Source organism: Mustelus asterias, unplaced genomic scaffold (genome assembly GCF_964213995.1).
Source record: "Mustelus asterias unplaced genomic scaffold, sMusAst1.hap1.1 HAP1_SCAFFOLD_4744, whole genome shotgun sequence".
NCBI lineage: Eukaryota > Metazoa > Chordata > Chondrichthyes > Carcharhiniformes > Triakidae > Mustelus > Mustelus asterias.
Window position 1 is genome coordinate 1,918 of NW_027594687.1, and position 12,191 is coordinate 14,108.

A 12,191-nucleotide genomic window follows, 5' to 3' on the forward strand; every position below is an offset into this window, starting at 1 on the left:
GAGAGAGAGACCCCCCCCCCGTACAGGTACAAGAGAGAGAGACCCCCCCCCGTACAGGTACAAGAGAGAGAGACCCCCCCCCGTACAGGTACAAGAGAGAGAGACCCCCCCCCCCCGTACAGGTACGAGAGACCCCCCCCCCCCGTACAGGTACAAGAGAGAGAGAGACCCCCCCCCGTACAGGTACAAGAGAGAGAGAGACCCCCACCGTACAGGTACAAGAGAGAGAGAGACCCCCCCCCGTACAGGTACAAGAGAGAGAGACCCCCCCCCGTACAGGTACAAGAGAGAGAGAGACCCCCCCCCCCGTACAGGTACAAGAGAGAGAGAGACCCCCCCCGTACAGGTACAAGAGAGAGAGACCCCCCCCCGTACAGGTACAAGAGAGAGACCCCCCCCCCCGTACAGGTACAAGAGAGAGAGACCCCCCCCCCCCCCCGTACAGGTACAAGAGAGAGAGACCCCCCCCCCCCGTACAGGTACAAGAGAGAGAGACCCCCCCCCCCCGTACAGGTACAAGAGAGAGAGACCCCCCCCCCCCGTACAGGTACGAGAGAGAGAGAGCCCCCCCCCCCCCCCCTTGTACAGGTACAAGAGAGAGAGAGACCCCCACCGTACAGGTACAAGAGAGAGAGCGACCCCCCCCCCGTACAGGTACGAGAGACCCCCCGCCCCCCCCCCGCCCCTCTGACCCCCTGTGTGTTTTTCCCGCTGGCAGATTCTCTACAACCGCACCATGGTCCAGCTGGGCATCTGCGCCTTTCGCCAGGGGATGATCAAGGATGCCCATAACGCCCTCCTGGACATCCAGTCCAGCGGCCGCGCCAAGGAGCTGCTGGGCCAAGGGCTGCTGATGAGGAACATGCAGGAGCGGAACCAGGAGCAGGAGAAGATCGAGAAGAGGCGCCAAATCCCCTTCCACATGCACATCAACCTGGAGTTACTGGAGTGTGTCTACCTGGTGTCCGCCATGCTGCTCGAGATCCCCTACATGGCCGCCCACGAGTTCGACGCCCGCAGGCGCATGATCAGCAAGCAGTTCCACCACCAGCTCCGCGTGGGGGAAAGGCAGCCCCTCCTGGGTAAGGAGTCACCCTGCTCGCAGCGCCCACCCTGCTCGCAGCGCCCCTCCCTGCTCGCAGCGCCACCCCCTGCTCGGAGCGCCACCCCCTGCTCGCAGCGCCCCCCCTGCTCGCAGCGCCCCTCCCTGCTCGCAGCGCCACCCCCTGCTCGCAGCGCCCCCCTGCTCGCAGCGCCACCCCCTGCTCGCAGCGCCCTCCCTGCTCGCAGCGCCACCCCCTGCTCGCAGCGCCACCCCCTGCTCGCAGCGCCACCCCCTGCTCGCAGCGCCCTCCCTGCTCGCGGCGCCCATCCCTGCTCGCAGCGCCCACCCCCTGCTCACAGCGCCCACCCCCTGCTCGCAGCGTCCTCCCTGCTCGCAGCGCCCACCCCCTGCTCGCAGCGCCCTCCCTGCTCGCGGCGCCCCCTTCCTGCTCGCGGCACCCCCCCTGCTCGCGGCACCCACCCCCTGCTCGCAGCGCCCCCCTCCTGCTCGCGGCACCCCCCCTGCCCGCGGCCCCCCCCCCGACTCACGGCCACGCCCCCACGCCCCCCCCCCCCCCCCTGCTCGCAGCGCCCACCCTGCTCGCGCCCCCCCCCCCCCCCCCCTCTGCTCGCGCCACCCCCCTGCCTGCGAGAGAGAGGCGGCGGAGAGAGATGGGCAACCTCTCCCCTCCCTCCCTATCTCCTCCCTATCTCCCCCCTCCCTCCCGATCTCCCCCCTCCCTCCCGATCTCCCCCCTCCCTCCCGATCTCCCCCCTCCCTCCCGATCTCCCCCCCTCCCTCCCGATCTCCCCCCCTCCCTCCCTATCTCCCCCCTCCCTCCCGATCTCCCCCCTCCCTCCCTATCTCCCCCCTCCCTCCCTATCTCCCCCCTCCCTCCCTATCTCCCCCCTCCCTCCCTATCTCCCCCCTCCCTCCCTATCTCCCCCCTCCCTCCCTATCTCCCCCCTCCCTCCCTATCTCCCCCCACCCTCCCTATCTCCCCCCACCCTCCCTATCTCCCCCTACCCTCCCTATCTCCCCCCACCCTCCCTATCTCCCCTCACCCTCCCTCCCTCTCTCTCTCTCTCTCTGTCTCTCTCTCCCCTCTCTCTCTCTCTCCTCCCCCCCTCTCTCTCCCTCTCCCCGCCGTTCCCCGTGTTTCTCTGTGGAGTTCCAGCGTGCCTGCTGGTTCTGTGTAACTCTCTCCCTGTCCGTACCCCCCCCAGGTCCCCCGGAGAGCATGCGGGAACATGTGGTTGCTGCCTCTAAGGCGATGAAGATGGGAGACTGGAAAACCTGTAACAATTATATTATCAACGAGAAGATGAACGGGAAAGTCTGGGATTTATTCCCGGGAGCCGAGAAAGTCCGTGAAATGCTCGTCAGGTAAACCCACCCCTCCTCGATTAGATTCCAGTCTGTAACTCACTCCCGGGTATCTGTTATTCTAGATATAAACCACCCCGAACCCCTCGATTAGATTCCAGTCTGTAACTCACTCCCGGGTATCTGTTATTCTAGATATAAACCACCCCGAACCCCTCGATTAGATTCCAGTCTGTAACTCACTCCCGGGTATCTGTTATTCTATATATAAACCACCCCGAACCCCTCGATTAGATTCCAGTCTGTAACTCACTCCCGGGGAGCTGTTATTCTATATATAAACCACCCCGAACCCATCGATTAGATTCCAGTCTGTAACTCACTCCCGGGTATCTGTTATTCTATATATAAACCACCCCGAACCCCTCGATTAGATTCCAGTCTGTAACTCACTCCCGGGTATCTGTTATTCTATATATAAACCATCCCGAACCCCTCGATTAGATTCCAGTCTGTAACTCACTCCCGGGTATCTGTTATTCTATATATAAACCACCCCGAACCCCTCGATTAGATTCCAGTCTGTAACTCACTCCCGGGTATCTGTTATTCTATATATAAACCACCCCGAACCCCTCGATTAGATTCCAGTCTGTAACTCACTCCCGGGTATCTGTTATTCTGTATATAAAACACCCCGAACCCCTCGATTAGATTCCAGTCTGTAACTCACTCCCGGGTATCTGTTATTCTATATATAAACCACCCCTCGATTAGATTCCAGTCTGTAACTCACTCCCGGGTATCTGTTATTCTGTATATAAACCACCCCGAACCCCTCGATTAGATTCCAGTCTGTAACTCTCTCCCGGGTATCTGTTATTCTATATATAAACCACCCCGAACCCCTCGATTAGATTCCAGTCTGTAACTCTCTCCCAGGTATCTGTTATTCTATATATAAACCATCCCGAACCCCTCGATTAGATTCCAGTCTGTAACTCTCTCCCGGGTATCTGTTATTCTATATATAAACCACCCCGAACCCCTCGATTAGATTCCAGTCTGTAACTCACTCCCGGGTATCTGTTATTCTATATATAAACCACCCTGAACCCCTCGATTAGATTCCAGTCTGTAACTCACTCCCGGGTATCTGTTATTCGATATATAAACCACCCCGAACCCCTCGATTAGATTCCAGTCTGTAACTCACTCCCGGGTATCTGTTATTCGATATATAAACCACCCCGAACCCCTCGATTAGATTCCAGTCTGTAACTCACTCCCGGGTATCTGTTATTCTATATATAAACCACCCCGAACCCCTCGATTAGATTCCAGTCTGTAACTCACTCCCGGGTATCTGTTATTCTATATATAAACCACCCCGAACCCCTCGATTAGATTCCAGTCTGTAACTCACTCCCGGGTATCTGTTATTCTGTATATAAACCACCCCGAACCCCTCGATGAGATTCCAGTCTGTAACTCACTCCCAGGTATCTGTTATTCTATATATAAACCACCCCAAACCCCTCGATTAGATTCCAGTCTGTAACTCACTCCCGGGGAGCTGTTATTCGATATATAAACCACCCCGAACCCCTCGATTAGATTCCAGTCTGTAACTCACTCCCGGGTATCTGTTATTCTATATATAAACCACCCCGAACCCCTCGATTAGATTCCAGTCTGTAACTCTCTCCCGGGTATCTGTTATTCTGTATATAAACCACCCTGAACCCCTCGATTAGATTCCAGTCTGTAACTCACTCCCGGGTATCTGTTATTCTATATATAAACCACCCCGAACCCCTCGATTAGATTCCAGTCTGTAACTCACTCCCGGGTATCTGTTATTCTGTATATAAAACACCCCGAACCCCGCGATTAGATTCCAGTCTGTAACTCACTCCCGGGTATCTGTTATTCTATATATAAACCACCCCGAACCCCTCGATTAGATTCCAGTCTGTAACTCACTCCCGGGTATCTGTTATTCTGTATATAAACCACCCTGAACCCCTCGATTAGATTCCAGTCTGTAACTCACTCCCGGGTATCTGTTATTCTATATGTAAACCACCCCGAACCCCTCGATTAGATTCCAGTCTGTAACTCACTCCCGGGTATCTGTTATTCTATATATAAACCACCCCGAACCCCTCGATTAGATTCCAGTCTGTAACTCACTCCCGGGTATCTGTTAGTCAATATGTAAACCACCCCGAACCCCTCGATTAGATTCCAGTCTGTAACTCACTCCCGGGTATCTGTTATTCTATATATAAACCACCCCGAACCCCTCGATTAGATTCCAGTCTGTAACTCACTCCCGGGTATCTGTTATTCTATATGTAAACCACCCCGAACCCCTCGATTAGATTCCAGTCTGTAACTCTCTCCCGGGGATCTGTTATTCTATATATAAACCACCCCGAACCCCTCGATTAGATTCCAGTCTGTAACTCACTCCCGGGTATCTGTTATTCTATATATAAACCACCCCGAACCCCTCGATTAGATTCCAGTCTGTAACTCACTCCCGGGTATCTGTTATTCTATATATAAACCACCCCGAACCCCTCGATTAGATTCCAGTCTGTAACTCACTCCCGGGTATCTGTTATTCTATATATAAACCACCCTGAACCCCTCGATTAGATTCCAGTCTGTAACTCACTCCCGGGTATCTGTTATTCTATATATAAACCACCCCGAACCCCTCGATTAGATTCCAGTCTGTAACTCACTCCCGGGGATCTGTTATTCTATATATAAACCACCCCGAACCCCTCGATTAGATTCCAGTCTGTAACTCACTCCCGGGTATCTGTTATTCTATATATAAACCACCCCGAACCCCTCGATTAGATTCCAGTCTGTAACTCACTCCCGGGTATCTGTTATTCGATATATAAACCACCCCGAACCCCTCGATTAGATTCCAGTCTGTAACTCACTCCCGGGGAGCTGTTATTCTGTATATAAACCAACCCGAACCCCTCGATTAGATTCCAGTCTGTAACTCACTCCCGGGTATCTGTTATTCTATATATAAACCACCCCGAACCCCTCGATTAGATTCCAGTCTGTAACTCACTCCCGGGGAGCTGTTATTCGATATATAAACCACCCCGAACCCCTCGATTAGATTCCAGTCTGTAACTCACTCCCGGGTATCTGTTATTCTATATATAAACCACCCCGAACCCCTCGATTAGATTCCAGTCTGTAGCTCACTCCCGGGTATCTGTTATTCTATATATAAACCACCCCGAACCCCTCGATTAGATTCCAGTCTGTAACTCACTCCCGGGTATCTGTTATTCTATATATAAACCACCCCGAACCCCCCGATTAGATTCCAGTCTGTAACTCACTCCCGGGGAGCTGTTATTCTATATATAAACCACCCCGAACCCCTCGATTAGATTCCAGTCTGTAACTCACTCCCGGGGAGCTGTTATTCGATATATAAACCACCCCGAACCCCTCGATTAGATTCCAGTCTGTAACTCACTCCCGGGTATCTGTTATTCTATATATAAAACACCCCGAACCCCTCGATTAGATTCCAGTCTGTAACTCACTCCCGGGTATCTGTTATTCTATATATAAACCACCCCGAACCCCTCGATTAGATTCCAGTCTGTAACTCACTCCCGGGTATCTGTTATTCTATATATAAACCACCCCGAACCCCTCGATTAGATTCCAGTCTGTAACTCACTCCCGGGTATCTGTTATTCTATATATAAACCACCCCAAACCCCTCGATTAGATTCCAGTCTGTAACTCACTCCCGGGTATCTGTTATTCTATATATAAACCACCCCGAACCCCTCGATTAGATTCCAGTCTGTAACTCACTCCCGGGTATCTGTTATTCTATATATAAACCACCCCAAACCCCTCGATTAGATTCCAGTCTGTAACTCACTCCCGGGTATCTGTTATTCTATATATAAACCACCCTGAACCCCTCGATTAGATTCCAGTCTGTAACTCACTCCCGGGTATCTGTGAGAAATATTTTGAACATTTCTCTCTCCCTTTCAACAGGAAAATTGAGGAAGAATCTCTTCGAACCTATCTCTTCACTTACAGCAGTGTTTATGACTGCATCAGGTCCGTATGCCCCTCTCTGTCTGTCACTCTCTCTCTCTCGGTCTCCCTCTCGCTCGATCTCGGTCTCCGTCTCTCTCTTTCGGTCTCCCTCTCTCTCTCTTTGTTTCAGTCTCTCGCAAACTCTCTCGGTCTCTCACACTCTCGGTCTCTCACACTCTCTCTCGGTCTCTCACACTCTCTCTCGGTCTCTCACACTCTCGGTCTCTCACACACTCTCTCAGTCTCTCACACTCTCTCGGTCCCTCACACTCTCTCTCGGTCTCTCACACTCTCTCTCGGTCTCTCACACTTCTCTCGGTCTCTCACACTCTCTCTCGGTCTCTCACACTCTCTCTCGGTCTCTCACACTCTCTCTCGGTCTCTCACACTCTCTCTCGGTCTCTCACACTCTCTCTCGGTCTCTCACACTCTCTCTCGGTCTCTCACACTCTCTCTCGGTCTCTCACACTCTCTCTCGGTCTCTCACACTCTCGGTCTCTCACACTCTCTCTCGGTCTCTCACACTCTCGGTCTCTCACACTCTCTCTTGGTCTCTCACACTCTCTCTCGGTCTCTCACACTCTCGGTCTCTCACACTCTCTCTTGGTCTCTCACACTCTCTCTCGGTCTCTCACACTCTCTCTCGGTCTCTCACACTCTCTCTCGGTCTCTCTCACTCTCTCTCGGTCTCTCACACTCTCTATCGGTCTCTCACACTCTCTCTCGGTCTCTCACACTCTCTCTCGGTCTCTCACACTTTCTCTCGGTCTCTCACACTCTCTCTCGGTTTCTCACACTCTCGGTCTCCCGCACTCTCTCTCGGTCTCTCACACTCTCTCTCGGTCTCTCACACTCTCTCTCGGTCTCTCACACTCTCTCGGTCTCTCACACTTTCTCTCGGTCTCTCACACTTTCTCTCGGTCTCTCACACTCTCTCTCGGTCTCTCACACTCTCTCTCGGTCTCTCACACTTTCTCTCGGTCTCTCACACTCTCTCTCGGTCTCTCACACTCTCTCTCGGTCTCTCACACTCTCTCTCGGTCTCTCACACTTTCTCTCGGTCTGTCACACTCTCTCTCGGTCTCTCACACTCCCTCTCGGTCTCTCACACACTCTCTCGGTCTCTCACACTCTCTCTCGGTCTCTCACACTCTCTCTCGGTCTCTCACACTCTCTCTCGGTCTCTCACACTCTCTCTCGGTCTCTCACACTCTCTCTCGGTCTCTCGCACTCTCTCTCGGTCTCTCGCACTCTCTGTCGGTCTCTCGCACTCTCTGTCGGTCTCTCGCACTCTCTGTCGGTCTCTCGCACTCTCTGTCGGTCTCTCGCACTCTCTCTCGGTCTCTCACACTCTCTCTCGGTCTCTCACACTCTCTCTCGGTCTCTGACACTCTCTCTCGGTCTCTCACACTCTCTCTCGGTCTCTCACACTCTCTCTCGGTCTCTCTCCCTCTCTCTCGGTCTCTCACACTCTCTCGGTCTCTCACACTCTCGGTCTTTCACACTCTCTCTCGGTCTCTCACACTCTCTCTCGGTCTCTCCCTCTCTCTCGGTCTCTCACACCCTCTCTCGGTCTCTCACACCCTCTCTCGGTCTCTCACACTCTCTCTCGGTCTCCTGCACTCGCTCTCGGTCTCTCTCTCTCTCGGTCTCTCACACTCTCTCTCGGTCTCCCGCACTCTCTCTCGGTCTCCCTCTCTCTCGGTCTCTCACACTCTCTCTCGGTCTCCCGCACTCTCTCTCGGTCTCCCTCTCTCTCGGTCTCTAACTCTCTCTCGGTCTCTCCCTCTCTCTCGGTCTCTCACACTCTCTCTCGGTCTCTCACAGTCTCTCTCGGTCTCTCACAGTCTCTCTCGGTCTCTCACACTCTCTCTCGGTCTCTCACACTCTCTCTCGGTCTCTCACACTCCCTCTCGGTCTCTCACACTCCCTCTCGGTCTCTCACACTCCCTCTCAGTCTCTCACACTGTCTCTCAGTCTCTCACACTCTCTCTCGGTCTCTCACACTCTCTCTCGGTCTCTCACACTCTCTCTCGGTCTCTCACACTCTCTCTCGGTCTCTCACACTCTCTCTCGGTCTCTCACTCTGTCACACTCTCTCTCACACTCTCTCTCGGTCTCTCACACTCTCTCTCGGTCTCTCACTCTGTCACACTCTCTCTCACACTCTCTCTCGGTCTCTCACACTCTCTCTCGGTCTCTCACACTCTCTCTCGGTCCCTCACACTCTCTCTCGGTCCCTCACACTCTCTCTCGGTCCCTCACACTCTCTCTCGGTCCCTCACACTCTCTCTCGGTCCCTCACACTCTCTCTCGGTCCCTCACACTCTCTCTCGGTCCCTCACACTCTCTTTCGGTCCCTCACACTCTCTCTCGGTCCCTCACACTCTCTCTCGGTCTCTCACACTCTCTCTCGGTCTCTCACACTCTCTCTCGGTCTCTCACACTCTCTCTCGGTCTCTCACACTCTCTCTCGGTCTCTCACACTCTCTCTCGGTCTCTCACACACTCTCAGTCTCTCAAACTCTCTCTCGGTCTCTCACACTCTCTCTCGGTCTCTCACACTCTCTCTCGGTCTCTCACACTCTCGGTCTCTCACTCTCTCGGTCTCTCACACTCTCTCTCGGTCTCTCACACTCTCTCTCGGTCTCCCGCACTCTCTCTCGGTCTCCCACACTCTCTCTCGGTCTCTCACACTCTCTCTCGGTCTCCCGCACTCTCTCTCGGTCTCTCACACTCTCTCTCGGTCTCTCACACTCTCTCTCTCGGTCTCCCGCACTCTCTCTCGGTCTCTCACACTCTCTCTCGGTCTCTCACACTCTCTCTCTCGGTCTCCCACACTCTCGGTCTCTCACACTCTCTCTCGGTCTCTCAAACTCTCGGTCTCTCACTCTCTCTCTCGGTCTCTCACACTCTCGGTCTCTCTCTCGGTCTCTCACACTCTCTCTCGGTCTCCCGCACTCTCTCTCGGTCTCTCACACTCTCTCTCGGTCTCTCACACTCTCTCTCTCGGTCTCCCACACTCTCGGTCTCTCACACTCTCTCTCGGTCTCTCACACTCTCGGTCTCTCACTCTCTCTCTCGGTCTCCCGCACTCTCTCTCGGTCTCTCACACTCTCTCTCGGTCTCTCACACTCTCTCTCTCGGTCTCCCACACTCTCGGTCTCTCACACTCTCTCTCGGTCTCCCACACTCTCAGTCTCTCACTCTCTCTCTCGGTCTCTCACACACTCTCAGTCTCTCAAACTCTCTCTCGGTCTCTCACACTCTCTCTCGGTCTCTCACACTCTCTCTCGGTCTCTCACACTCTCGGTCTCTCACTCTCTCGGTCTCTCACACTCTCTCTCGGTCTCTCACACTCTCTCTCGGTCTCTCGCACTCTCTCTCGGTCTCCCGCACTCTCTCACACTCTCTCTCGGTCTCTCACACTCTCTCTCTCGGTCTCCCACACTCTCGGTCTCTCACACTCCCTCTCGGTCTCTCACACTCTCTCTCGGTCTCCCGCACTCTCTCTCGGTCTCTCACACTCTCTCTCGGTATCTCACACTCTCTCTCGGTATCTCACACTCTCTCTCGGTCCCTCACACTCTCTCTCGGTCCCTCACACTCTCTCTCGGTCCCTCACACACTCTCTCGGTCCCTCACACTCTCTCTCGGTCCCTCACACTCTCTCTCGGTCTCTCACACTCTCTCTCGGTCTCTCACACTCTCTCTCGGTCCCTCACACTCTCCCTCGGTCCCTCACACTCTCTCTCGGTCCCTCACACTCTCTCTCGGTCTCTCACACTCTCTCTCGGTCTCTCACACACTCTCAGTCTCTCACACTCTCTCTCGGTCTCTCACACTCTCTCTCGGTCTCTCACACTCTCTCTCGGTCTCTCACACTCTCTCTTGGTCTCTCACACTCTCTCTCGGTCTCTCACACTCTCTCTCGGTCTCTCACACTCTCGGTCTCTCACACTCTCTCTCGGTCTCTCACTCTCTCGGTCTCTCACACACTCTCTCTTTCGGTCTCCCTCTCTCTCGGTCTCTCACACTCTCTCTCGGTCTCCCACACTCTCGGTCTCTCACACTCTCTCTCGGTCTCTCACACTCTCTCTCTCGGTCTCCCACACTCTCTCTCGGTCTCTCACTCTCTCTCGGTCTCTCACTCTCTCTCGGTCTCTCACTCTCTCTCTCTCTCTCTCTCTCTCTCTCTCTGTCTCTCTCTCTCTCTCTCTCTCTACTCTCTCTCTCTCTCTCACTCTCTCTCTCTTACTCTCTCTCTCTCTCTCACTCTCTCACTCTCTGTCTCTCTCTCTCTCTCTCTGTCTCTCTCTCTCACACTCACTCTCTCTCACTCTCTCCGCAGTATGCATACACTTGCCGATATGTTTCAGTTGGAGATTCACAATGTCCACAGCATCATCAGTAAAATGATCATTAATGAGGAGTTGATGGTGAGTTACTCCCGGGATCGAGAGCAACAGAGGGAGCGCCGCACTGTGGGAGTTGCTGAGGGAGTGCCGCACTGTGGGAGGGTCGGTGCTGAGGGAGCGCCGCACTGTGGGAGGGTCAGTGCTGAGGGAGCGCCGCACTGTGGGAGGGTCGGTGCTGAGGGAGCGCCGCACTGTGGGAGGGTCGGTGCTGGGGGAGCGCCGCACTGTGGGAGGGTCAGTGCTGAGGGAGCGCCGCACTGTGGGAGGGTCGGTGCTGAGGGAGCGCCGCACTGTGGGAGGGTTGGTGCTGAGGGAGCGCCGCACTGTGGGAGGGTCAGTGCTGTGGGAGCGCCGCACTGTGGGAGGGTCGGTGCTGAGGGAGCGCCGCACTGTGGGAGGGTCAGTGCTGAGGGAGCGCCGCACTGCGGGAGGGTCAGTGCTGAGGGAGCGCCGCACTGTGGGAGGGTCGGTGCTGAGGGAGCGCCGCACTGTGGGAGGGTCAGTGCTGAGGGAGCGCCGCACTGTGGGAGGGTCAGTGCTGTGGGAGCGCCGCACTGTGGGAGGGTCGGTGCTGAGGGAGCGCCGCACTGTGGGAGGGTCAGTGCTGAGGGAGCGCCGCACTGTGGGAGGGTCAGTGCTGAGGGAGCGCCGCACTGTGGGAGGGTCAGTGCTGAGGGAGCGCCGCACTGTGGGAGGGTCAGGTGCTGAGGGAGCGCCGCACTGTGGGAGGGTCGGTGCTGAGGGAGCGCCGCACTGTGGGAGGGTCGGTGCTGAGGGAGCGCCGCACTGTGGGAGGGTCAGTGCTGAGGGAGCGCCGCACTGTGGGAGGGTCGGTGCTGAGGGAGCGCCGCACTGTGGGAGGGTCAGTGCTGAGGGAGCGCCGCACTGTGGGAGGGTCGGTGCTGAGGGAGCGCCGCACTGTGGGAGGGTCGGTGCTGAGGGAGCGCCGCACTGTGGGAGGGTCGGTGCTGAGGGAGCGCCGCACTGTGGGAGGGTCGGTGCTGAGGGAGCGCCGCACTGTGGGAGGGTCGGTGCTGAGGGAGCGCCGCACTGTGGGAGGGTCAGTGCTGAGGGAGCGCCGCACTGTGGGAGGGTCAGTGCTGAGGGAGCGCCGCACTGTGGGAGGGTCAGTGCTGAGGGAGCGCCGCACTGTGGGAGGGTCGGTGCTGAGGGAGCGCCGCACTGTGGGAGGGTCGGTGCTGAGGGAGCGCCGCACTGTGGGAGGGTCGGTGCTGAGGGAGCGCCGCACTGTGGGAGGGTCGGTGCTGAGGGAGCGCCGCACTGTGGGA

The 12,191-nt window shown here is 55.9% G+C and overlaps 1 protein-coding gene across 1 annotated transcript; it reads left to right on the plus strand.

Moving 5' to 3' along the window:
* Window positions 1-712: 712 nt before the first annotated feature.
* LOC144491217 (eukaryotic translation initiation factor 3 subunit C-like) lies at window positions 713-10,923 on the plus strand (the record flags this gene model as incomplete). The annotated part of the gene is made up of 4 exons (XM_078208893.1): window positions 713-1,082; window positions 2,272-2,431; window positions 6,440-6,505; window positions 10,836-10,923. Coding segments are annotated over exons 1-4 (660 nt in total), but the record flags the coding sequence as incomplete, so codon positions are not given.
* Between the last annotated feature and the right edge of the window lie 1,268 nt (window positions 10,924-12,191).